Raw genomic sequence first — 23,933 nt, 5'->3', positions numbered from 1 at the left:
GAATAATAGTATTATTCAGAAAGAGGAAAATACATCACATTTAATTTATAATGCATTCCTCTGCATGTAACTAGATACAGTAAATACAATTAGGTACTTATCTTTATTTTTAAAACAAAGCCATTTTCAAAATATTAAAAAAAATAGACCTCTTTTCAAAGAACCATCTAAATATGGCTTTGAAAGCCACAGTATTTTATTTATAACAAATAGATGGTACTGCAAAAAGCATTCATACATGTTTACGTAAATTAAAAATGTTAGTATCATTCTGGCACCTTTTTGGGGCAGGCCTTTATATTTATAGAAAAATTACCGTAACTCAAAAGTAAAATCAATAATGGCCTTTACTGTAATTTGTATTTAAACCTGAATTTGAGCAACCAGTGTAGACTGGTAACTTATTTGGGATCTGGACTCACATATCTGAAATCTGAAGTAGAAAGCTAAAGCTTCTCATTTCCATACAGTTTGTCAACAAATGTACCCCAGTCATTCTAGTATCTATATAAGGTGATGTACTAGCAACACCAGTAAAGTGATTTATAGACAAATATGCTAAGTAAGGGCTGACACAGCTGGATCCTAGTTCAGATTTTATAAAAAGACACTAAGTACCTATGCCGAAAAATAATGTGATCCAGGATTACATTTTAAATGATGAAAGAGCTTCTGGGAAAAAAAATTAGTGATGGAGTGACAACAGATGTCAGGTACTTCTCAAATTAAGAGAAGTACATAACTGCATTCCAAATGAATTAAAACAAAAGCACATTTACAGTGGATTTTTTTTCCCCACCAAACTTTCCCGTTTCAAAAATGGTCAGGATTTGGGCAACTTCTTTCCCAGCAAACACTCGAAACAGCAATGACATCTTTTAAGAAGCCTTTTTTTTTTGCTATTGCACAGAGGTTGATTTTAAAGCCAATACAGACAAACGAGTTCAGAAAAAGGAGCGGTCTTCAAATCCATTCAGCAAATGCTGCAAATCAGCTTCTACGTGGACAATGAAATGGAGAAAATCTGTGAAACTCTCCATTTGGTGTCAGTTTTACTGTCGTGTTGCTGGCAACCATTTCAGGTAGAGGAAGCCAAGTCCCATACGTATGGGGAAAGCAAAAGCAGAAAAACATTGTGAAGGCTTAGCAGTTCTGTGACTTCTAATGATTATAGACCGAATTCAATTATGAGCCATGTTGCTGTGCAGTATTCTTCTGAGTTTCATGTCTCAAATACAAAGGAGCACATGGCTGCCTTGGGCAGATGTACTGGAATTATCTTCTTTTAGTTTACTTTTTCTTTTCTCTAAGGCCAAGTAAAAAATGTGAGATATTTTCATATACCACAAAGGTAATACAGCAGGCTGGAGTCACTCTAATCAAATTGGGGGCAATTCCTTTGTAAAATCCACCGATGCCTTCTTTCCTTTAGAGAGAGAAAAAAAGGATATATACAGATATATACATATATACACATATATACTTAATTTCCTACAGAGCTAGCCTGAAGATAAAATCATAAACATCTTTCAAATGCCCTTAAATGTGTGAACATGTAACAGTATTAGCTGATCTAATGCAGGCATTAAACATCTCATAACTAATAAAAATGCTAGACAACACTAAACATAGCACACAAAAATAAAACTTTATTTTCTTAATGCCTAGAATTGGAATAAAGCCTTGAAACTTTTCACTTACTTTCTCAATATATATATTTACTAAAGTGAACTGAATTTAAATGTTTAAATACTCTGTTCTGGCCTTTTAGAATTAAAAAGAAACGTGGGGATGTATACCTATAACAATTTAAACATCCCCACACTGAAGACATGCATGTCTTCCATACATGGAAACAAGTGTTTGCGAAAGTTCTGCTACCAGTAGCAGATGTGGGGCCTTTTTTCCTTTTCTTTTTTTTAAATTGGAGTATAATTGCTTCACAATGTTGTGTTAGTTTCTGCTATGCAATGAAGTGAATCAGCTATATGCATACATATACCCCTCACTCTTGGACCTCCCACCCCCCCATCCCACCCATCTACATCAACACAGAGCAAGGAGCTGAGCTCCGTGAGCTATATAGCAGGGTCCCGTGAGCTAGCTATTTTACACATGGTAGTGTATTTATGTCAAACCTAATTTCCCAATTCATTCCATCCTCCCCTTCCCCCCACCAATATGTCCACACGTCCGTTCTCTACATCTGTGTCTCTATTCCTGCCCTGGAAATAGGTTCATCTATGATTCCACATGCACGCATTAATATACGATATCTGTTTTTCTCTGACTTCCTTCACTCCGTATGACAGACTCTAGGTCCATCCACATCTCTACAAATGACCCAATTTTGTTTCTTTTTATGGCTGAGTAATATTCCATAGTATATATGTACCACATCTTCTTTATCCATGCATCTGTCCATGGACATTTAGGTTGTTTCCATGAGCTGGCTATTTACAAATAGTGCTACAATGAACATTGGGTTACATGTGCCTTTTTGCATCGTGGTTTTCTCAGGGTATATGCCCAGTAGTAGAACTGCTGGGTCATAGGGTAGTTCTATTTTTAGTTTTTTAGGGAACCTCCAGACTTTTCTTCACAGTGGCTGTATCAATTCACATTCCCACCAACAGTGCAAGAGGGGTCCCTTTTCTCCACACCCTCTCCAGCATTTATTGTTTATAGATTTTTTGATGATGGCCATTCTGACTGGTGTGAGGTGATACCTCACTGTAGTTTTGATTTGCATTTCTCTAATGGTTAATGATGTTGAGCATGCTTTCATGTGTTTGTTGGCAATCTGTATATCTTCTTTGGAGAAATGTCTATTTAGGTCTGCTGCCCGTTTTTTGATTGGGTTTTTTGTTTTTTTGATATTGAGCTACATGAGCTGTTTGTGTATTTTGGAGACTAATCCTCTGTCAGTTGTTTCGTTGGCAAATATCTTCTCCCATTCTGAGGGTTAGTCTTTTCGTCTTCTTTATGGTTTCCTTTGCTGTGCAAAAGTTTTAAGTTTCATTAGGTCCCATTTGCTTATTTTATTTCTATTTTCATTACTCTAGGTGGTGGGTCATAAAAGATCTTGCTGTGATTTATGTCAAAGAGTGTTTTTCCTATGTTTTCCTCTAAGAGTTCTATAATGTCTGGCCTTACATTTAGGTCTTTAATCCATTTTGAGTTTATTTTTGTGTATGGTGTTAAGGAGTGTTCTAATTTCATTCTTCTACATGTAGCTGTCCAGTTTTCCCAGCACCACTTACTGAAGAGGCTGTCTTCTCTCCACTGTATATTCTTGCCTCCTTTGTCATAGATTAGATGACCACAGGTGCGTGGGTTTATCTCTGGGCTTTCTATCCTGTTCCATTGATCTTTCTGTTTTTGTGCCAGTACCATACTGTCTTGATATTGCTCCAGCTCTGTTTTTCTTTCTCAAGATTGCTTTGGCTATTAGGGGACTTTTGTGTTTCTATACAAACTGTAAAACTTTTGGTTCTAATTCTGTGAAAAAAAAAAAAGCCATTGGTAGTTTGATAGGGATTGCATTGAATCTGTAGATTGCTTTGGGTAGTAGGGTCATTTTCACAGTGTTGATTCTTCCAATCCAAGAACATGGTATATCTCCCCATCTGTTTGTATCATCTTTGATTTCTTTCATTAGTGTCTTTTTTTTGTTTGTTTTTAAGACTGTTTGGAATTTATTCTCTTAAATAAGAACGGTAACATTTGTTAAAAAAAATTAAAAGTACAACACCTTACTTTCACAGTAACGGAAAAACAAAGTTACGCAATTAAATAACAACACCACAGGTTAAAAACAGAGGCAAACACAAGGCTTCATGGCAGGAAGCCTGGAGGTGGACAGGCGCACCGTTCTGGCACAGCTCTGGCCTCTGTACCACGCCTGGGGACCCGCCTGCCGCCCTCTACCCCAAGCTTAACGGACCAGGAAAAGTGGGGTGCAGAATCCCTTAATTCACTGGTCAGGCCTTCAAGGCCATGCTGAGGGCCCTTTCTGGAGAGACTAAGGATTCCACTGTCCTACAGACATACTAAACACCGAGAGACACCAGGGAGTTGTGGTAACAGACCTGGGGTGGGGGGAAGGGGTAAACACAGGCCTGAAAGCAAAGCAAACCTGGGGTTCCTGAGCAAGAGCCCTGCTCCCCTGGTTTGTCTAAGTCACCTTTCTGGGGTTGGGAGTGTGCACTGCTCACTTTCTGAGACACTTGCCCCTGCGGTCCCCACCTCCCCCAGGGTGCCTGGCTACTCTGCTCTCCCCAAACCCCGACCGGAACACTAAGCCAGGTCAGTGGCACAGTCCCCAGTGTAAGCCAGAACCAAGGAACAAGAAGCTTGGGAAAAACCTTCCCTAGTATTATTATTATTTAGGGCACAATACATAAACGTGTACTTGTATATATGAAACTAAACCAGAGCAAACATATGTGTGTATATATATAAATGTTCACACAACACCATCTACTTTGACTCTTGGGGTAGGGTTGGGGAGGGAAGCTGGATTCGGATTCTCTTTGCTTTTCTAATAGGCTTTCCAGAAATGCCTATAAGAGAAGAGGGCTTGGGAAGCAGTGGGAAGATCTCGTAACTTCCTCCTGATGGCAGGAACCCAGGATCGTACCGCGTGGCTATTCTAGCTGGCGTGGGAAATGCCTACATTTCCTAATGGCTCATTCAGCATCCAAACTATGGAACCCAAAGGTGACCATGCAGGTGACCACGGGCATGCACCAGCCACAGCGAGGCAGCCTTTTATGCTAAGATCCTCTTTCCACAAGACGACAGACAACGAAGCCTTTCTCCCATCCCATGTCTGTGACCTGTACTGGAAGCAATGCTCTTCTGTTCCCTATGATACCCCAAGCCGGTACACTTCAGTTTTGGTTACCCGCTATGTGAGGTGTAAAGGGGATTCCTCTGGATGAAAAGATCTAAAAACCTTCAACCGAGGGTCTTGTATTCAACGAGAAAACATCCCACTGGGGTTTTTCTTTCTCTGCCTGTTGTTATCCAAATGTTTCCTCAAGTCAGGGAAGGTACGATGAGGCCAGGGTAAGAAAATCTGTGCCAGGTCCACTGACCTGCAGCAGAAATATAAGAAGCTTTTGAAACAAAGCATTTACTGATTTTGAGAACAGAAAAGAGGGTTTCTACATTAAAAGATGCTAAACCAGGCAGCAGCTGGAGGCCAGGTTGCCAGAGACAGATGATGCTGGACTAGATTCTAACTCGCGGGTTGTGTTTGTGTTTTTGGCAACAGCAGTCATTTTGGTGTAAGAGGAGAAGAACATAAGGGAAAAGAGGGAAATGCCCATCAGTGTCTTAGTTTTCCGAGTATAGGTCTTTTTGTCTCCTTAGGTAGGTTAATTCCTAGGTATTTTATTCTTTTTGTTGCAATGGTAAATGCGACTGCTTCCTTAATTTCTCTTTCTGATCTTTCTTTGTTAGTGTATAGGAAATTCAAGAGATTTCTGTGCATTAATTTTGTATCCTGCAACCTTACCAAATTCATTGATTAGTTCTAGTAGTTTTCTGGTGGCATCTTTAGGATCATCTATGTATAGTATCATGTCATCTGCAAACAATGACAATTTCACTTCTTTTCCAATTTGTATTCCTTTTCTTTCTTTTTCTTCTCTGATTCCGTGGCTAGGACTTCCAATACTATGTTGAATAATAGTGGTGAGAGTGCACATCCTTGTCCTGTTCCTGAGTGTAGAGGAAATGCTTTGTTTTTCACCATTGAGAATGATGTCTGCTGTGGGTTTGTTGTATATGGCCTTTATTATGTTGAGGTAGGTTCCCTCCATGCCCACTTTCCGGAGAGTTTTTATAATAAATGGGTGTTGAATTTTGTCAGAAGCTTTTTCTGCATCTGTTGAGATGATCATATGGTTTCTACTCTTTAATCTGTTCATATGGTGTATCACAATGACTTGCTGATACTGAAAAATCCTTGTATCCCTGGGGTAAATCCCACTTGATTATGGTGTATGATCCTGTTAATGTACTGTTGGGTTTGAATTGCTAGTATTTTGTTGAGGATTTCTGCATCTATGTTCATCAGTGATACTGGTCTGTAATTTTCTTTCTTTGTGACATCTTTGTCTGGTTTTGGGATCAGGGTGATGGTGGACTCATTGAACAAGTTTGGGAGTGTTCCTCCCTCTGCAGTTTTTTGGAAGAGTTTGAGATGGATAGGTGTTAGCTCTTCTCTAAATGTTTGATAGAATTTGCCTGTGAAGCCATCTGGTCCTGGACTTTTGTTTGTTGGAAGATTTTTAATCACAGTTTCAATTTCATTACTTGTGATTGATCTGTTTGTATTTTCTAATTCTTCCTAGTTCAGTCTTGGAAAGTTGTACCTTTCCAAGAATTTGTCCATTTCTTCCAGGTTGTCCATTTTATTGGCATAGAGTTGCTTGTAATAGTTTCTTATGATCCTTTGTATTTCTGTGGTGTCTGTTGTAACTTCTCCCTTTTCATTTCTAATTTTATTGGTTTGAGTCCTCTCCCTTCTTTTCTTGATGAGTCTGGCTAAAGGTTTATCAATTTTGTTTATCTTCTCAAAGAACCAACTTTTAGTGTTATTGATCTTTGCTATGGTTTGCTACATTCCTATTTCATTTGTTTCTGCTCTAATCTTTATGATTTCTTTCCTTCTACTAACTGGGTTTTCTTTGTTCTTCTTTTTCTAGTTGCTTTGGGCATAAGGTTAGATTGAGATTTTTCTTGTTTCTTGATGTGAGACTGAATTGCTATAAACTTCCCTCTTAGAACTGCTTCTGCTGTGTCCCACAGGTTTTGGGTCGTCGTGTTTTCGTTGTCACTTCTTTCTAGGTATTTTTAAATTTACTCTTTGATTTCTTCAGTGGTCTCTTGGTTATTTAGCAGCGCACTGTTTAGCCTCCATGTGTTTGTGTTTTTTACAGTTTTTTTCCTATAATCTAATCTCATAGCGTTGTGGTTGGAAAAGATGCTTGATACAACTTCAATTTTCTTAAATTTTCCGAGGATTGATTTGTGACATGAGATGTGATCTATCCTGGAGTGTGTTTTCGTCCGCTTTCAGATGGAATGTCCTAGAAATATCAATTAAGTCTATATGGTCTATCCTGTCATTTAAAGCTGTGTTTCCTTATTTATTTTCATTTTGGATGATCTGTCCATTGGTGAAAGTGGGGTGTTAAAGTCCCCTACTATGAATGTGTTACTGTTGATTTCTCATTTTATGGCTGTTAGTATTTGCCTTATGTATTGAGGTGCTCCTATGTTGGGTGCATATATATTTATAATTGTTATATCTTCTTCTTGGATTAATCCCCTGATCATTATGTAGTGCCCTTCCTTATCTCTTATAAGAGTCTTTATTTTAAAGTCTATTTTATCTGAAACTAGTATTGCTACTCCAGTGATTTCCATTTGCATGGAATATTTTTTCCATCCACTGCCTTTCAGTCTGTATGTGTCCCTAGGTCTCAAGTGGGTCTCTTGTAAACAGTATATATATGGGTCTCCTTTTTGTATCCACTCAGCCAGTTTGTGTCTTTTGGTTGGAGCATTTAATTCATTTACATTCAAGGTGATTATCGACATGTATGTTCCTATTACCATTCTCTTAATTGATTTGGGTTTGTTTTTGCGGGTCTGCTTCTTCTTTTGTGTTTCCTGCCTAGAGAAGTTCCTTTAGCATTTGTTGTAAAGCTGGTTTGGTGGTGGTGAATTTTCTTTAGCTTTTGCTTGTCTGTAAAGCTTTTGATTTCTCCATCGAAGCTGAATGAGATCCTTGCTGGGTTGTAGGTTTTTCCCTTTCATCACTTTAAATGTATCCTGCCACTCTCTTCTGGCCTGCAGAACTTCTGCTGAAAAGTCTGCTGATAACCTTACAGGGATTCCCTTCTATGTTATTTGTTGCTTTTCCTCTGCTGCTTTTAATATTTGTTCTTTAATTTAATTTTTGTTAGTTTGATTACTGTGTCTTGGCGTGTTTCTCCCTGGGTTATCCTGCCTGGGACTCTCTGTGCTTCCTGGACTTGGGTGGCTATTTCCTTTCCCACGTTAGGGAAGTTTTCTACTATAATCTCTTCAAATATTTTCTCAGGTCCTTTCTCTCTCCCTTCTCCTTCTGGGACCTCTATAATGCGAATGTTGGTGCATTTAATGTTGTCCCAGAGGTCTCTTAGGTTGTTTTCATTTCTTTTCATTCTTTTTTCTTTATTCTGCTCCTTGGCAGTTATTTCCACCATTCTACCTTCCAGCTCACTTATTTGCTCTTCTGTCTCAGTTGTTCTGCTACTGATTCCTTCTAGTGTATTTTTCATTTCAGTTATTGTGTTGTTCATCACTGTTTGTTTGTCCTTTAGTTCTTCTAGGTCTTTGTTAAACATTTCTTGTACTTTCTCCATTCTATTTTGGAGATTTTGGATATCTTTACTCTCATTACTCTGAATTCTTTTTCAGGTAGGTCGCCTATTTCCTCTTCATTTATTTGGTCTTGTAGGTTTTTACTTTGCTCCTTCGTTCGTAACATTTTTTTGTTGTCTTGCCTTTTTTGATGGGTGGGGCCGTGTTCCTGCCTTACTGGTTGTTTGGCCTGAGGTGTCTAGTACTGGAGTTTGCAGGCAGTTGGGTAGAGCTGGGTCTTGGCGCCGAGATCAGGACCTCTGGGAGACCGCACCCTGATTAATATTCCCTGGGGTCTGGTTGCTCGGGGGCTCCTCTCATCCCCTTAGGTGTCTGTGGTCCCCCACCAGTGCCTGGTAGGTGTCCTAGTTGTGAGGAGTCACGAACTCCGCGTCCTCCTAGTCTGCCATCTTGACTCCGCCCCCCCCTTGGGGCCTTCTTAATTCTATTAAACTAGGTTTTTTATGACTTCCTATGTTCAATGCCATTCAAATATTCTATAATACCTAAATTTTAATTAATTTGTCAAGGTACTTTCACACATCTCATTTGATTTTTATAAACAACTCTGTCAACCTAGATATTCAAATTTTATAGATGAAGAAGTCGAGGCTCATGGTTTTCTATGGAGTAAATGGGATATGGGGAGGAAGGGTCCATCAGCCATGTTTTCACCACAGACACTGGTCTTTGCTATAAAACTAATGATGTCAACTGGACGGTTTAAGATTTACAAGGTACCTCCTAAGAGCCACTTTGATATACCACATACTCTTACCTCCATGTCTTTGTGATTACATCCAATACACCATTGTAAAACATGTGTTGATCCTGCAGACGAGCTCTTACAACTTGGTATGGGTATGTTGCTGCCACAGCAAATATTTTGGATAATGCTGCAACTGATATATATTCTACCGTGCTCTAAAATGACAACAGAAAACATTTGTTTTTCTTTAGGTAGGGTTTCTTTAAAAATATAGAAGTAAAATTTACATAGGGAAACCAACACTGAAGTGGATCCACAAGTGAAAAATACTGTTTCCCCTCTTGAAACAAGGTCGTTCAATGGGGTTCTATTTTTTACAGTTGTGTGCCATTATCCTGTAAAGTATTTAACTATAAATTAAATTAGTGGCAGAATCAGTACTTATCATCATAGCAATACTACCAAAGTAAACGTGACAAAATTTCCATCTATTAAATGCCCATAAAAATAAATACCAGTGTTTTTTCAAGTATCACCTTACCAACTGTGCTTCTGGTAATCTATTGGTATGTTGGTTGTATTTCAATTTCAACAATTCATATGCCATAAACTGAAGGGCACCATGTGATGTTCCAAACAGCCCAGGAATAAACCCCTAGAAAGGAACAAGTGAAGGAAAAAAAAAAAAAAAAAAGCTAAACTAAGCGAGTTTCCAAGGGACCACAGCTTCCGGGAGGGGAGTAAGGAATGAGTGACCTCAGTGTGTGACTTAGAGAAATGGTTACTCAACAAAGTTTTATTTTAGACAGTCCTTCACACACCCACCAGTGTCACGATGATACTTCTTATGGTAATGAGGATAAACAGTTTAAAGTACAATTTCAATACAGATTTCGGTTGTCATTAAATTGTTCCTTGCCTAAGTCTGGTTTCTTTTCAGGACTGAGTACAGGTCATTCCGAACTCAGACAATAGAGCCAAGGGAAATTACAATTGTCAGCTATTAAAATATATTGATAACAATTCATTACCTTATACAATCCACGCACACCTTCATACTTATATATTTTCAAAAGTGTATCAAACATTCCTTTATATTGCCGCTGTGAGGCATTAACAACACCATCGTACTGTAACATAAGGCGAGTTTTTGTTACCCATAATGGGTTGGTAATGCAGAGGGTCATGGCTCCTGAAATCAGATTTAAATAATATTACTCAGCATACAGGTACTTTCTCACTTCTGACAAGCTGAATTAAGAACAGTCCATTTATATAAAGAATGGGGCTGTACCTGCAACAGCAAGGTGTGGTCCCTGAGGCACAGACCTAGGGTTAATGGGTAGACATAGTTTTTCGTGGTCTTAAAAAGTTCCCCATGTGGTTAGTGAGAAGTAAATTTAAAAGGTGATGAAAATGTGAAACACTTTCCCTTTGAGGTGTGAGGGTAGCAAAGATGTCCTGGCTCCTAAACAAAGTGGCCTAGTGTGGAGAACAGACCGAGGTCCTGGGAAGCAGATGCTGATAAGGAGATACATATACTTAGGAGGAGGACACAGTACAACCCAGAGGGGCTGAAGATTAGGGGAAAAGGACCAGCAATCCAGCACCTCAATCATCTGTGCATGTGCACACGTATACCCACCCCAACTTTATCACCCTCTTCCTCAAAACCACTCAAAGTAGCCACAACACCTCAAAAATTAAATAACTATGTAATATCAAAAGAAATATTTACATTCTTTACAGATAGTGATGATTTTGTTAAAAAAAATTCAAATGGTTAAGTTTCTCATTTGCCAAGTTTCCTAAGTAGTCCTTTATTCAACAAGTATTTATGGAGTCCTATTGTGAGTCAGGTCTCTGCTAGCAGCTAGGTATTCAAAATGAGCAAGATAATTCTTGCCTTAAAAAACAATCAGTAAACATTAAGAAACCAAGGTGGGGAATTCCCTGGCAGTCCAGTGGATTCAGCACTTTCTCTGCCGAGGACCTGGGTTCAATCCCTGGTTGGGAAACTAAGATCCCACAAGCCGTGCAGCACGGCCAAAAAGAAAAAAAAAACCACCAAGGTAACAAGGTATCAAAGTAGGAGTTAAAAGACTTAAGAGTCCTACTTTGTTTTTCCTTCTGAATATTACACCTACATAAGGCAATTAAACAAGACTATTTAATTGTTTAATTTGAAAACTGAAATCATATTTTAATGGAAGAAACACTATACCAAATCATCTTAAATTAGAGAGTCATAACCTTTCTAAATATTATACCCTTTGAGACAAGTAAAATTCTTGAAATCTATCCAGAGTAATCCATCAGAATACTTGCCTTCTAAGAAATTTCATGTGATAACTGATTAGTATAGTTAGATGAGCATATTTAAACTCAGGTGTTCATAGGAAAAAAAGCAAATAAAGAACAAAAGTGAAAATCAAGTTGGAAGTTGATGTTTTATATTTCACACACTACCTTACCAGCTTCAGCAGCTGAGATGAGATATTCTGTTGCCTCTAACCTTTCTGCTCTTCCTTCTGTCTTATATGATTTGATGGCATTGTAACTAAAAGAATTAAACATGAACAGGTGTATAAATATTTGAATGGGTGACATAAAGCAGTAAATTCTATTTTAAAGTGTGGGTAACTTAAAAATACCTCAAAAGTAGAAGTCAATACATAATCCAACTACAAAACAAGACCTTTTTCAAATAATGGATTTACTGGAAATGGTTTACTGTAAGACTATACCATCTCTCCCCCCAGATATGTAGGCTGGCAATACATATGTAAAATATTTTCATCACATGTTCAACCATTAATAAAAACAGCAAACAGGAAAACTGGAAGGGGGAGGGTATACTGGTGCAGCAATTGGGCAGACAAAAAAAGGGCAGCTAACTATTACGTTCAGATACTGTGGTTGGCAATTCTGATACATAAAACACTCCACGGATCCCACCTAACAGATTAACAAGGACCATAGTGGCACACAAGAAATCATAACAAAAGATAACACAAACAGTACCATGAGAGATTCAGGAACTATTACTGAGATCAGAGAAGGCTTTGTGTAGGAGGCAACACGGAGCCAGGTAAGGAGAGACGGGTGCAGTTTCAATAGGGAAACACAAGCATGAGCAAAAGTTATAGGGGTGGATGGGAAGACAGGGCAAACTGAGCTACACTTGAGTGGCACACTGACATTTACGCTTTACTTGGCAGAAAACAGCCACAAAATGCTTCTGAGTAAGGGAGTTAAATCACCTTTTTTGTCAAACTCCAATTTCCATTTTCCTCCAGGAAGAAGGCTTCAACTAAATAAATCTTTCCAAACTTGACCAATCCATTCTATCATAAAACAAGTATACTGTTTTATGATAATTTCAACACATAAACCTTACATGGTTTGGCCTTAGAAACTCTCTTTAAAGAACCCACACAGCTCTGAAATTATTAACATAATAAATTTTATACATACGGTTTCGCCCATCTAGGAATGTCTTACAACTGAAAATAGGAAAAATATTTAAACAATATTAAGGCTGATTTATATTTTGATTTCACTTAGGAAATATTTTAAGGTTGGTTTGTATACTGCCATAAGATTATGAGAGATCAAGTAAAATGTCAGACACAAAAGAGAAGAAGGCAAATATACCAGGTACTGATGTTTTCCTAAAAATGCGCTGTATTAAAACAAAAGCCTCCCCATTCATGGATTCAGTTTCAGATATCAGAGGCAAGCTCAGAGCAGCACACACTCCTCCACTGCGGTGTGATAATACTTTGTGTCCATGCCCTTGTACACTCAACAACTTGAATATGGCTGCCACAGGTGCTTTCTGTGGCTTCTTCAGTAAGCATCCAATATCAGTGATTACAAACGGTAATGATACCTGACAGTGAAGGAGTGAGGAAATGAATGAGCTACAAAGATGAAGGAGCAGGTCAAATAGGAGGTAAGAAAGAACATGCCTCAGACTCTTTCAGTCATGCACTGGCTTTGGCTTTCTGTTCCCATAGGGCTATCCTGTGATACATGTTCTTATGAGGACTCCAAGATCTGTCCTCTTCTGCTTTTCCAACTTCATTATGAATCAATGTATTTTGGGAAGCCACCTTCCTGAATCCATCTCACAGAAATGGCTTCTGGAAGAGTGTTTCTCCATCTCATCCTTTTACCTTCTTATTAATAACTTTTTTCCAAACTAAATGCCTCTGATAATAGCTTACAGAGAATGAGACTAATATGCCATTCTGCTCTTTCTAGCCCTTCCAATGCAGAGAAACTGATTAAATGACTCACCTTGCTTCACCAACTGATTTTTAAAAAAATCATTAAAAACATAAATTCCTTTTTATTTACTACTGTAAAATCTCCCAGACCTACTCACAAGAAAAAGTAGAGTCCCCAGGATAAGCCTGCACCCCACACATTTGGGGTTACTCCTTGGTAAAGTCCCCGTAGTCCATCAAGTTTCCAAATGGTGGTCAAGCAATGCAAAACTCCTTTATATTTCGGTCTCAGTTCCAATCCATCACTCACTGCAGTAAAGGATACACAGAGTTAGGTGGGAGCAAAGTTCTAGCTCTGAATTATATATAAACATATAGATATCATACAATCAATCACAGAAAGGAGGTAAATTCAAAAGAAAAAAATTTTAGGTAGATAAAATTATTTTCCAGGATTTGATATTTTTAAATTAATAAATTCATATATTTATCTAAGTTTTAAGTGTGTAGTATACCCTCAATAAAAACTTGGATAAAGATGTGAGGAGCGATAAAGCAAATGTAGAGAATGGGATAAACTTTCCTGGAAATTCTCTTGCCACAGTCCCCACCAACACACACACACACACACACACACACAAATCAGAATAGAAAGTAGAAAATCCCATTGTTTTCTTACTCTCAAAAGTTCTAAATTAATAAAACATGATAGGGTAGAACAAAAACTGATACTACACACATTCTGTGATACTTAAATAAGGAGAATTCAAATCTGTTTTGGAAGTTTAAAAGATAATGCTTATTTTAAATAACTTCTATTTCATGAAAGACTCCACAAGCCAATAAGAGATTGAAAACAATTTGTAGTATAGGGTTAATATATCTAATTTACAAAAAGGATTCACAAATCAATAAGAAAATGACAAACAGCCTCTAAAAAACTTATAGGCTAATTACATAAACTATCAATTCACAGAAAATTACTATGTGTAATTACACACAGTAATTTTCTGTGGATGGAACAGAATGGAGAGCCCAGAAATAAACCCACCCACTTATGGTCAATTAATCTATGACAAAGGAGGTAAGAATATACAATGGAGAAAAGACAGTCCCTTCAGTAAGTGTGCTGGGAAAACCGGACAGCTACATGTAAAAGAATGAAATTAGAACATTCTCTAACACCATATACAAAACTAAACTCAAAATGGATTAAAGAACTAAATGTAATACCAGATACCATAAAACTCCTAAAGGAAAACATAGGCAGAACACTCTTTGACATAAATTGTAGCAACATTTTTTTGAATCTTTCTCCTAAAACAAAGGAAATAAAAGCAAAAACAAACAAATGGGACCTAATTAAACTTAAAAGCTTTTGCACAGCAAAGGAAACCATTGATGAAACGAAAAGACAACCTACCAAATGCGAGAAAATATTTGCAAATGATATGACCGATAAGTGGTTAATATCCAACATGTATAAACAGCTCCTATCACTCAACATCAAAAAAACAAACAACCCATGGCACAGGGGCTGGGTGCTGAAACACGGGCTGCAGCGAACAAACTGGGCGAGAGGACTGGGGTTGGCTGTGCAGAGACTGCCCAAAGGGACTGAAGTGTGGTCTGGGCCACAACAGGGTGTGTGTAGGGTGCAGACCAGATCTTCCATAAAAGCCCCATTGTTAACACACACACACACACACACACACACACACACAGACACACACACACATGGAGGGGTGGGGCCCCTCCATAGCAGCCTCATTCTCAGTGTGCTCACAGCAGGTGTGGCTCCGCTTCTAGGAGCTCTGGGGGTGTGCAAGTGCCCACACATAGAGATGAGACTAAAATCTGAGCAGATCCCTAGTGCTGGAGACTTGAGAAGCGGGGCTGAAATCTGAGCCATGTCCCAGCAGCTGTGTGGATTTATGCTGCTGGGGCTCTGAAGGTGTAGTGCCTGTGGGACAGTGGAGCATATTACTGGCACTGGAGCAGGTCTGGTGTTAGCACTGGTGGGCTTTGTGGGCACCTGCATGCGGAGGTGGGGCTGGGGTCTGGGCTGATTCCATAGCTCCCATGGGCGGATCCCTGTGCTGGACTTCAGTGGCTCTGTGCTGGCGGCTTTGTGAGCACAGCACCTGAGGGACATCCTGGCCAATTGCCTGCATTCCCAAGGCTGAGGGCAGTGCCAACAACACTGTACTTTGCGAGCTCACACAGGTGACACCACAGAGTGCATTTCCTGGTGGACAGCCCCTGAGGAGGAATACTCAGCAGCTCCTATCCCAGCAGGAGCAATCCAGTCCCACCTACCTCACACTGTAGCTTAGAATCGAATATGGGGGCTTCTACTCCAACAACTGGGGAGCAGACCCTGCCCCTGACAGGCCTGTGACAACCACAGAACAAACATGAGGTCCCGTTCATGATCCAGTGCAGGCTCTGGTTACCGCCACAACAATCACACCCCCTCTCAAGGGGATAACAGCCAGCACACACTGAGAAAAAGCAGCAGCAGGCATCCATACTAAAAACAGCCCTTGCACCAAAAATATTAGACTCACGCAGGCAACACAGGGATGCTCCCACATAAAAACAGCCTTTCAAGACCACAGTAGATAACTGTTTTTCCTAAACTCATAGTCAGAGAAATATAAATAAAATGAAGAAACAAAGAAACCACTCGCAACTAAAAGATCAAGAGACTTCCCCTGAAAGAACAAACAATGAAATAGCCCTTGCCAGTCTACTAGACCCTGAGTTCAAAAAGGAGGTAATAAAAATACTGAAGGAATTAAGAAAGGATACCAACAGAAATGCAGATTACTGTAAAAATGACATAGAAACTATAAAGAGGAGCCAATTAAAATTAGAAAACTCATTTGCCAAGAAGAAAGCTGAACTAAAGGCAATAAATAGCAAACTGAATAATGCAAAAAACAAATAAGTGATCTGGAAGACAGAATAATGAAAATCACCCAATCAGAACAAAAGACAGAAAGACACATGAAAACAATATATGAGACCTATGGGATAACTTAAAGCATGGCAATCTATGCATAATAGGGATCCCAGAAAGAGAAGAAAGAGAAAAGGTGATCAAAAATGTATTTGAAGAAATTATGGCTGAAAACTTCCCAAACCTAAAGAAGGAAATAGATATCCAGGTACAGGAAGCACAGATGGTCCCAAACAAGATGAATCCAAACAGACCTACACCGAGACATATTATAATTAAAACAGCAAAAGTTAAAGATAAAGAGAGAATTCTAGAGGTAGAAAGAGAAAAAAAGTTGATTACAAGGGAACTCCTGTAAAGCTATCAGCTGATTTTTCTACAGAAATGCTGCAGGCCAGAAGGGAATGGCAAGATATATTCAAAGTCTTGAAAGGGAAAAACGTACAACCTAGGATACTCTACCCAGTGGGATTACTGTTTAAAATAGAAGGAAAGATAAACAATTTCCCAGACAAGCAAAAACTAAAAGAATACAGCAATACTAAACTTATGCTAAAAGAAATATTGAAAGGTCTTCTCTAAATAGAAAAAAAGCAAGAATCTAAAGGAAAGAGAATCACAATTGGAAAGTAAATCATTTAAATAAGATAAATGTTTTTTGTGAAAGCAATTATAACTATAAACAGATAAACATGAAGATGTAAAAGAGGCCATCAAAATCATAAAATGTGGGGAAGGGGAGTAAGAAAACATAGATTTCATTTTTTTTAAGAATGTGTTTGAACTTATATGACTATGAGTCTAAAGCAGGTATATAGTAATGGGTTAATGTACTTGAAAACCAGGGAAACCACAAATCAAAAACAACAGATTCACAAAAACCAAAAAGAACTCGTGCATAATTTTTAAAAACCCATCAAACCAAAAAAGTAGAAAGAAAAAGAAACAGAAGAAATACAAAGTCAACTAGAAAACAAGGTTTAAAATTGGAATAAATCCCTATCTATCAATATTTACCTTAAATGTCTATGAACTAAATGCTCAAATCAAATGACAGAGTGGCAAATTGGATTAAAAACAACAAGAACCTCCAATATACTGCCCACTTTAGAGCGAAGGACACACATAGATTGAAAGTGAGGGGATAGGGACTTCCCTGGTGAGGCAGTGGTTAAGAATCCGCCTGTCAAAAAAAAAAAAAAAAAAAAAAAAGAATCCGCCTGTCAATGCAGGGGACATGGGTTCGATCCCTGGTCCGGGAAGATCCCGCATGTCACGGAGCAACTAAACCTGTGCACCACAACTACTGAGCCCATGCACCACAACTACTGAAGCCCACGCGCCTAGAGCCCGTGCTCCGCAACAAGAGGAGCCACTGTAACGAGAAGCCCACGCACCACAACAAAGAGTAGTCCCCACCTGCCACAACTAGAGAAAGCCTGCACGCAGCAACAAAGACCTGACACAGCCAAAAAAAAAAAAAAGGGGGATAGAAAAAGATATTCATGCAAATGGAAATGACAAGAACAGTGTAGGAATACTCATATCAGACAAAATAGACTTTAAGACAAAGGCCACAAAGAAAGATAAAGAAGAACAGTATATAATGATAAAAGCATCAATACAAGAAGAGGATATTACACTCAATATATATGCAACCAATATGATCACCTAAATACATAAAACAAATACTAACAAAGAGAGAAATTGCTGGGAATACAATAACAGTAGGAAACTTTAACATCCCACTGACGTCAATGGACAAGATCTTCCAAATAGTAAATCAACAAGGCAACAGAGATACTAAATGATACAATAGAACAGGTAGACTTAATTGATATTTTCAGGACATTATATGCAAAAAAACCCCAGAATACACATTCTTTTCAAGCATGTGTATTTCGGAATACACATGAAACATTCCTTAGCATACACCACATACGAGGACACAAAACAAGCCTCAACAAATTTAAGAGTATAGAAATTATTTCAAGGTCTGCGCTCTGGGCTCGACTGAGGCTCCCTGGCCGCTTGCGCTTTCCGCTCCTTCTCCAAGATGTTGGCAGTCAGCGCACTGAGGCAGGATCTGGGCGAGCCTCGTGAAGATTGCTTTGATGGTGATCACAGCTTTGAGGACATAGGGCTAGCTGCTGGCCAAAGCCAAGAAGAAAAGAAACGTTCTTACAAAGATTTTTTAAGGGAAGAGGAGGAAATCACTGCTCAGGTAAGGAATTCTTCCAAGAAGAGGTTAAAGGACAGTGAACTTTACTTCTTGGGGATGGACAAACACAAGAAGAGGAAGCACTCCTCTGATGATTACTACTATGGAGGACAGTGATTCTTGTTCTGAGTGCCGATAAACCAGGGTGAAGGAGGAGAGAGGTGGAGGGCTGGCATTTTGGAAGATTCAGCATAGAAGAACAGTCTTCATTTGTGATACACCAGATATTTTGTCTTTGGAATTGTCACAGAAGAAAAAGTCCAGCCCGCAATCTGCTGACACAACTATGGACCTGTTGAAAGGGATCACTTCCCCTCTGGCAAAAGGCACCAAACCCCCCCCCCCAAAAGACAGGAGAAATGTCCTCCAGTTCTTCAAGCCATTCAGAGAGTAAAAAGGAACACCACAGGAAGAAAGTCAGCAGAAGCAGTGGGGAGCTGTCCCTGGAGGATGGTGGTTCCCACAAATCCAAAAAAATGAAACTGCTCTATGTGAACACTGAGACACAGACCCTTTGGGAGCCTGATGGGTTAAAGATGAAACTTATTCTCTCACCAAAGGAGAAGGGAAGCAGCTCAGTTGATGAGGAGTCTTTTCAGTACCCCTCTCAACAAGCAATTGTGAAAAAATCCTCTAAGACGTCAGCTTGATGAGCAAGGTGCTTTACTCCTAGGACACGAGTTACGGAGCTTTCTGAAAACAGCCTGGAGGAAGTACAAGTCATTCTCAGATTCACGTTCGTCTCCTGGCCCTGAAGGCTATGGGTCTGAGGCCTCCCAGTTCCCAGAATCCCACAGTGCTAACCTTGATCTTTCAGGGCTTGAACCTATTCTAGTAGAATCAGGCTCCTCCTCTGGCGGGGAGCTGGAGGCTGGGGAGTTAGTGATTGATGATTCTTACTGGGCAATCAAGAAGAAAAAGAAGTCAAAGAAGAGCAAAAAGAAGGACAAGGAGGGCTTCCCTGGTGGCGCAGTGGTTGAGAGTCCACCTGTCGATGCAGGGGACACGGGTTCGTGTCCCGGTCCGGGAAGATCCCACATGCCGTGGAGCGGCTGGGCCCGTGAGCCAGGGCTGCTGAGCCTGCGCGTCTGGAGCCTGTGCTCCGCAACGGGAGAGGCCACAACAGTGAGAGGGGCCCGCATACCGCAAAAAAAAAAAAAAAAAAAAGGACAAGGAGAAGCATAAAGAGAAGCGACACTCCAAGTCCAAGAGAAGGTCGGGACTTCCTGCTGCACCAGCGGGAGAGGTCCCAGCGCCGCCCGGCCCTCCGCCCAGCATCCCGTACACTGGAGCAGCCGCCCCTCCCCCACCGTTTCCTGGCCTCCACACGGATAGGCACAGTGAGAAAAAAAAGAGAGAAGGACAAAGAGAGAGAGAAGAAAAGCCAAAAAAGAACATGTCGGCCTACCAGGTGTTCTTTAAGGAGTATCGTGTAACCTTTGCCTGACCATCTAGGCATAGATTTTGGGAAACTGAGTAAAAAACTGGCTGAGGGGCTTCCCTGGTGGCGCAGTGGTTGAGAGTCCACCTGTCGATGCAGGGGACACGGGTTTGTGCCCCGGTCTGGGAAGATCCCACATGCCGCGGAGCGGCTGGGCCCGTGAGCCATGGCCGCTGAGCCTGCGCATCCGGAGCCTGTGCTCCGCAACGGGAGAGGCCACAATAGTGAGAGGCCCGCGTACCACAAAAAAACCCCACAAAAAACCCCCAAAAACTGGCTGAGGTGTGGAAGCAACTGCCAGAAAAGGACAAACTGATTTGGAAGCAAAAACCTCAGCATCTGCAACACAAACAGAACAAAGCAGAAGCTACAACTGTGAAAAGCAAAGCATCCAGCTCAGAAGGTTCCATGAAAGTGAAAGCTTCCTCTGCAGGAGTACTGTCGCCCCGAAGAAATCCGCACCCACCAACATGCTATTATTACCCGCCTTGCCAGACAAAGCCCCCGAGACAGAGCCTGTCGACGTGGCCGCTCATCTCCAGCTGTTGGGAGAGTCCCTGAGCCTCACTGGACACCACCTGCAGGAAACCGAGGGCATGGTGGCGGTGTCTGGCAATCTGTCAGTGCTTCTGGATTCCATCATCTGTGTGCTTGGCCCCTTAGCGTGTGTGACCACACGACTACCTGAGTTGAATGGCTGTCCCAAACAGGTCTTGTCAAACACGCTGGACCACATTGCTTACATCATGCTTGGACCGTGACAGCAGACTTCTGGGACAGAAACCTTATCTTGCCTGTTGCTGGCTTGTGTATATGTGACTGTTGCAGATCCCTTCACTGGCCTCTGGGTGTAGATTTTAAATTTTTATATATATGCATAATATATATATATATATATATATGTACAATGTATAATATATACATAGGACTGTAACTACTTTGCTTTTAATAATTTTATGAAATGGCAAAGGTTTAGCCAAGAGGAAACCTTGGTATGAATATGGGCTTGGGATTATTTCTTCTCCTGTGGTGGATAAATCTACCTTAAAAAACAATGTAACTTGGGGGCTGAAGGCTTGTTCTGGATGTCAAGTGCATCGCTTTAAGGTCAGCCAAAATGTGATTTTTTTCCAAACTCAATTGTACCTCCAGACCCATCACTGACCATTTGCCTTACCTGTCTTACAGTCTGAAATGCAACGGGAAAGATTATGGGAAGACGTTAGTTAACTGAAAGTACAAAGCTTTTCAACTTGAAGTGACCTAGGTGGGAGATGATAACATCATTCCCATCTGAAAGTTGTTGCGATGGCTTAAGTGAACTTAGTAGGGGGCTTCATCCGAATTCCTGCTCTACCAGTGTCCATGTCTCAAAACTTATTGTAATCATTGGTACCATTGGCAGCCTCAGTCGGAGCCAAGGAGATTTGTGAGCCTGGAGAGGGTAAGGCCGTTAATGCCACCAGCTGAATGGACTATATTGTGAGCTGACCCACAGCATTTGGTCTGCAGAGCTAAGAGCTGTTATCTTCCATTGGCAGCGTCAGCTTAGCTCACAGTTCTGCTGCTTAGTTGCTTGGTGGGTGTGGAAGGTGAGCTTTGCCCAACCTGATTCCTGGGTTCATCTCACTGGCTCCCCTGTTGGGCAGATACACAGTGTTCTGCATTCCACACTTAAGCAAATTGCGAAAAAAGTACTCTATTCTCATGTAGGTTTGTTTATGTGCATGTGTGGATGTGTTTTAATTATGTGTATTTAACTCTTTAAACTCTCAGATTTTAATTTATCCTGTAAATTTCTGTATATATAATTTAAAAACAAGAGCCTCCACCAGCAACAGCATGTGGAAGATACAGATTTGTCATTTCTTCCTCCCCTCCTTCCTCTGGTCTCCTCTGCAAACTCCAAATCATCTACACGTTCAGGTACTGTGCCTTGGAAAGGAATCATATTGGGATTCTAGTTCTTTACAACTGAACAGTGTCAAGAAACTAAATAAAAAGGAAGGTTACCATTCCGAGCTGCCCTTATTTCCAAAGAACCAGATTTTTGCTTCCCAGTTCCAAAGAAAACAGTTGAGGGCTTCAGGGTTGTTTTTAAATTTGGTTTGAGAGTCCATGTCAAAACCAGACTCTGAGGTGACTGCTTTCTTCCCTTGGCCTGGATGGAGCACCACAGTATCAAAGTAGATCTTTGAGGAAAGTGCCGCCATCCTGCATCCTATTTAATTCCTTCCTTTCTTCCCACCAGTGTGGTCACAGGGCTGTTTTTCTTAAAGGTATTCTGGCTGCTGAATGCCATTCTCACCTCAGAGCAGTTTTGAGATTTAACTGGGGAAACAGAAGGAAACAGGAATGTTTGGGAACCAAAATCACGAAGAGCAGAAATCCTGGTTTGAGTTTGTGTGTTAGCACCTGTCCCACGCCTCCTCTGTACCCATGTCAGTTTCCTGTTTGACACAGAGTATCAAGGAAGGGCCTCAGAGACATGGATTAGTACAGAAAGAAGTCAATCCTACCATTGTCATTTGTACACATTAATAAAGTCCTGATGAGGACCTGATTTTTGTTTGTTTTCCTTTAAAATCCAACCCTATTGTATTTGTATTTAAAATTTGTACACATTTGTATAATCTGTTCCTTGTGGTATTTAGTACTGTTAGAGGAAAACCTCTGGATTCAAACCTTCTTGCAGTTTTTATATCATTGTTTTATTTTGTCTTTTAAATAAATTCTAGCAGTTTGATCCAAATCCCATTACAGTTGTATAAAGAAATAAAATTTTGTACTTACATTATTAAAAATCACATTTTTAATATTTGTAAAGAAAAAAATTATTTCAAGCATCTTTTCTGACCACTATGGTATGAAATTAGAAATCAACCACAGAAAGAGTACTGAGAAAAGAAAAAGAAAAAAACCCCACGATTATATAGAGATTATATAGAGATTAAGTAACATGCTACTAAAAACCCAATGGGTCAACGATGAAATCTAAGAGGAAATTTAAAAATACCTTGACAAAAATGACAATGAAAACACAACCATACAAAATCTATGGGATGCAGCAAAAGCAGTCCTAAGAGAGAAGCTCACAGCAATAGAGGTCGTCCTCAAAAAGCAAGAAAAATCTCAAATCACCTAAAAGAAAAAAGGACAAACAAAACCTAAAGTTGGCAAAAGGAAGGAAGTAATAAAGATAAGAGAGGAAATAAATTCAGAGGTTAAAAAAACAATAGAAGTAGTCAATAAAACCAAGAGCTGCTTTTTTGAAAGGATAAACAAAATCGACAAACTTCTGGCCAGGCTCACCAAGAAGAAAAGAGAGAGAACACAAATAAACAAATTAAGAAATGAAAGGAGAAATAACCAACACCACAGAAATACGAAAAGGCCATAAGACAATACTATGAACAATTATATGCCAACAAAGTGGACAACCTAGAAGAAGTGGACAAGTTTCTAGAAACATACAGCCCAACAAAAACTGAATCAAGAAATAATAAATACTCTGAACAGAATGATCACTAAAAGTGAAATAGAAACTATATAGAAAAAAAACCAACCAAACAAAACCCATAAACCTCCCAGCAAACAGAAGTCCAGGACTGGTGGCTTCACTGGGGAATTCTATCAAACATACTAAGAACTTATACCAATCCCTCTCAAACTCTTCCAAAAGAAAAGATACACTTAATAAACAAAAGTCCAGGACCAGATGGCTTCACAGATGAATACTACGAAACATTTAGAGGAGAGTTAACACCTATCATTCTGAAATTGTTCCAAAAAACTGCAGAGGAAGTAACAGTTTCAAATTCATTAAATGAGGCCATCAACACCCTGATACCAAAAGCAGACAAAAGAAAATCGCTAAAAAGGAAAATGATAGGCGAGTATCACTGATGAACATAGATAGGAAAACCCTCAACAAAATA

General features: G+C 39.8%; 1 protein-coding gene and 1 pseudogene across 1 annotated transcript in view; one reads left to right on the top strand and one right to left on the bottom strand.

Annotated features, from left to right (window-relative positions):
• Nucleotides 1–84: 84 nt before the first annotated feature.
• The window catches only part of SLC25A32 (solute carrier family 25 member 32), a 56,324-nt gene continuing 32,475 nt past the window's right edge, over nucleotides 85–23,933 (bottom strand). The window contains exons 2-7 of the mRNA XM_067711564.1: nucleotides 13,527–13,677; nucleotides 11,608–11,693; nucleotides 10,165–10,325; nucleotides 9,675–9,788; nucleotides 9,203–9,348; nucleotides 85–1,426 (exon numbers count right to left, since the gene is read on the bottom strand). Coding sequence (XP_067567665.1) covers nucleotides 1,291–1,426; nucleotides 9,203–9,348; nucleotides 9,675–9,788; nucleotides 10,165–10,325; nucleotides 11,608–11,693; nucleotides 13,527–13,677 — 794 coding nt within the window. The 3' untranslated portion in view covers nucleotides 85–1,290. The remainder of the gene's footprint in view (nucleotides 1,427–9,202; nucleotides 9,349–9,674; nucleotides 9,789–10,164; nucleotides 10,326–11,607; nucleotides 11,694–13,526; nucleotides 13,678–23,933) is intronic.
• Nucleotides 13,675–22,752, top strand: LOC137209990 (HMG domain-containing protein 4-like; annotated as a pseudogene).

Source organism: Pseudorca crassidens, chromosome 17, assembly GCF_039906515.1.
Source record: "Pseudorca crassidens isolate mPseCra1 chromosome 17, mPseCra1.hap1, whole genome shotgun sequence".
NCBI lineage: Eukaryota > Metazoa > Chordata > Mammalia > Artiodactyla > Delphinidae > Pseudorca > Pseudorca crassidens.
Note: the sequence above shows the minus strand (reverse complement) of the source record. Positions and strands in the feature narration are given on the sequence as shown.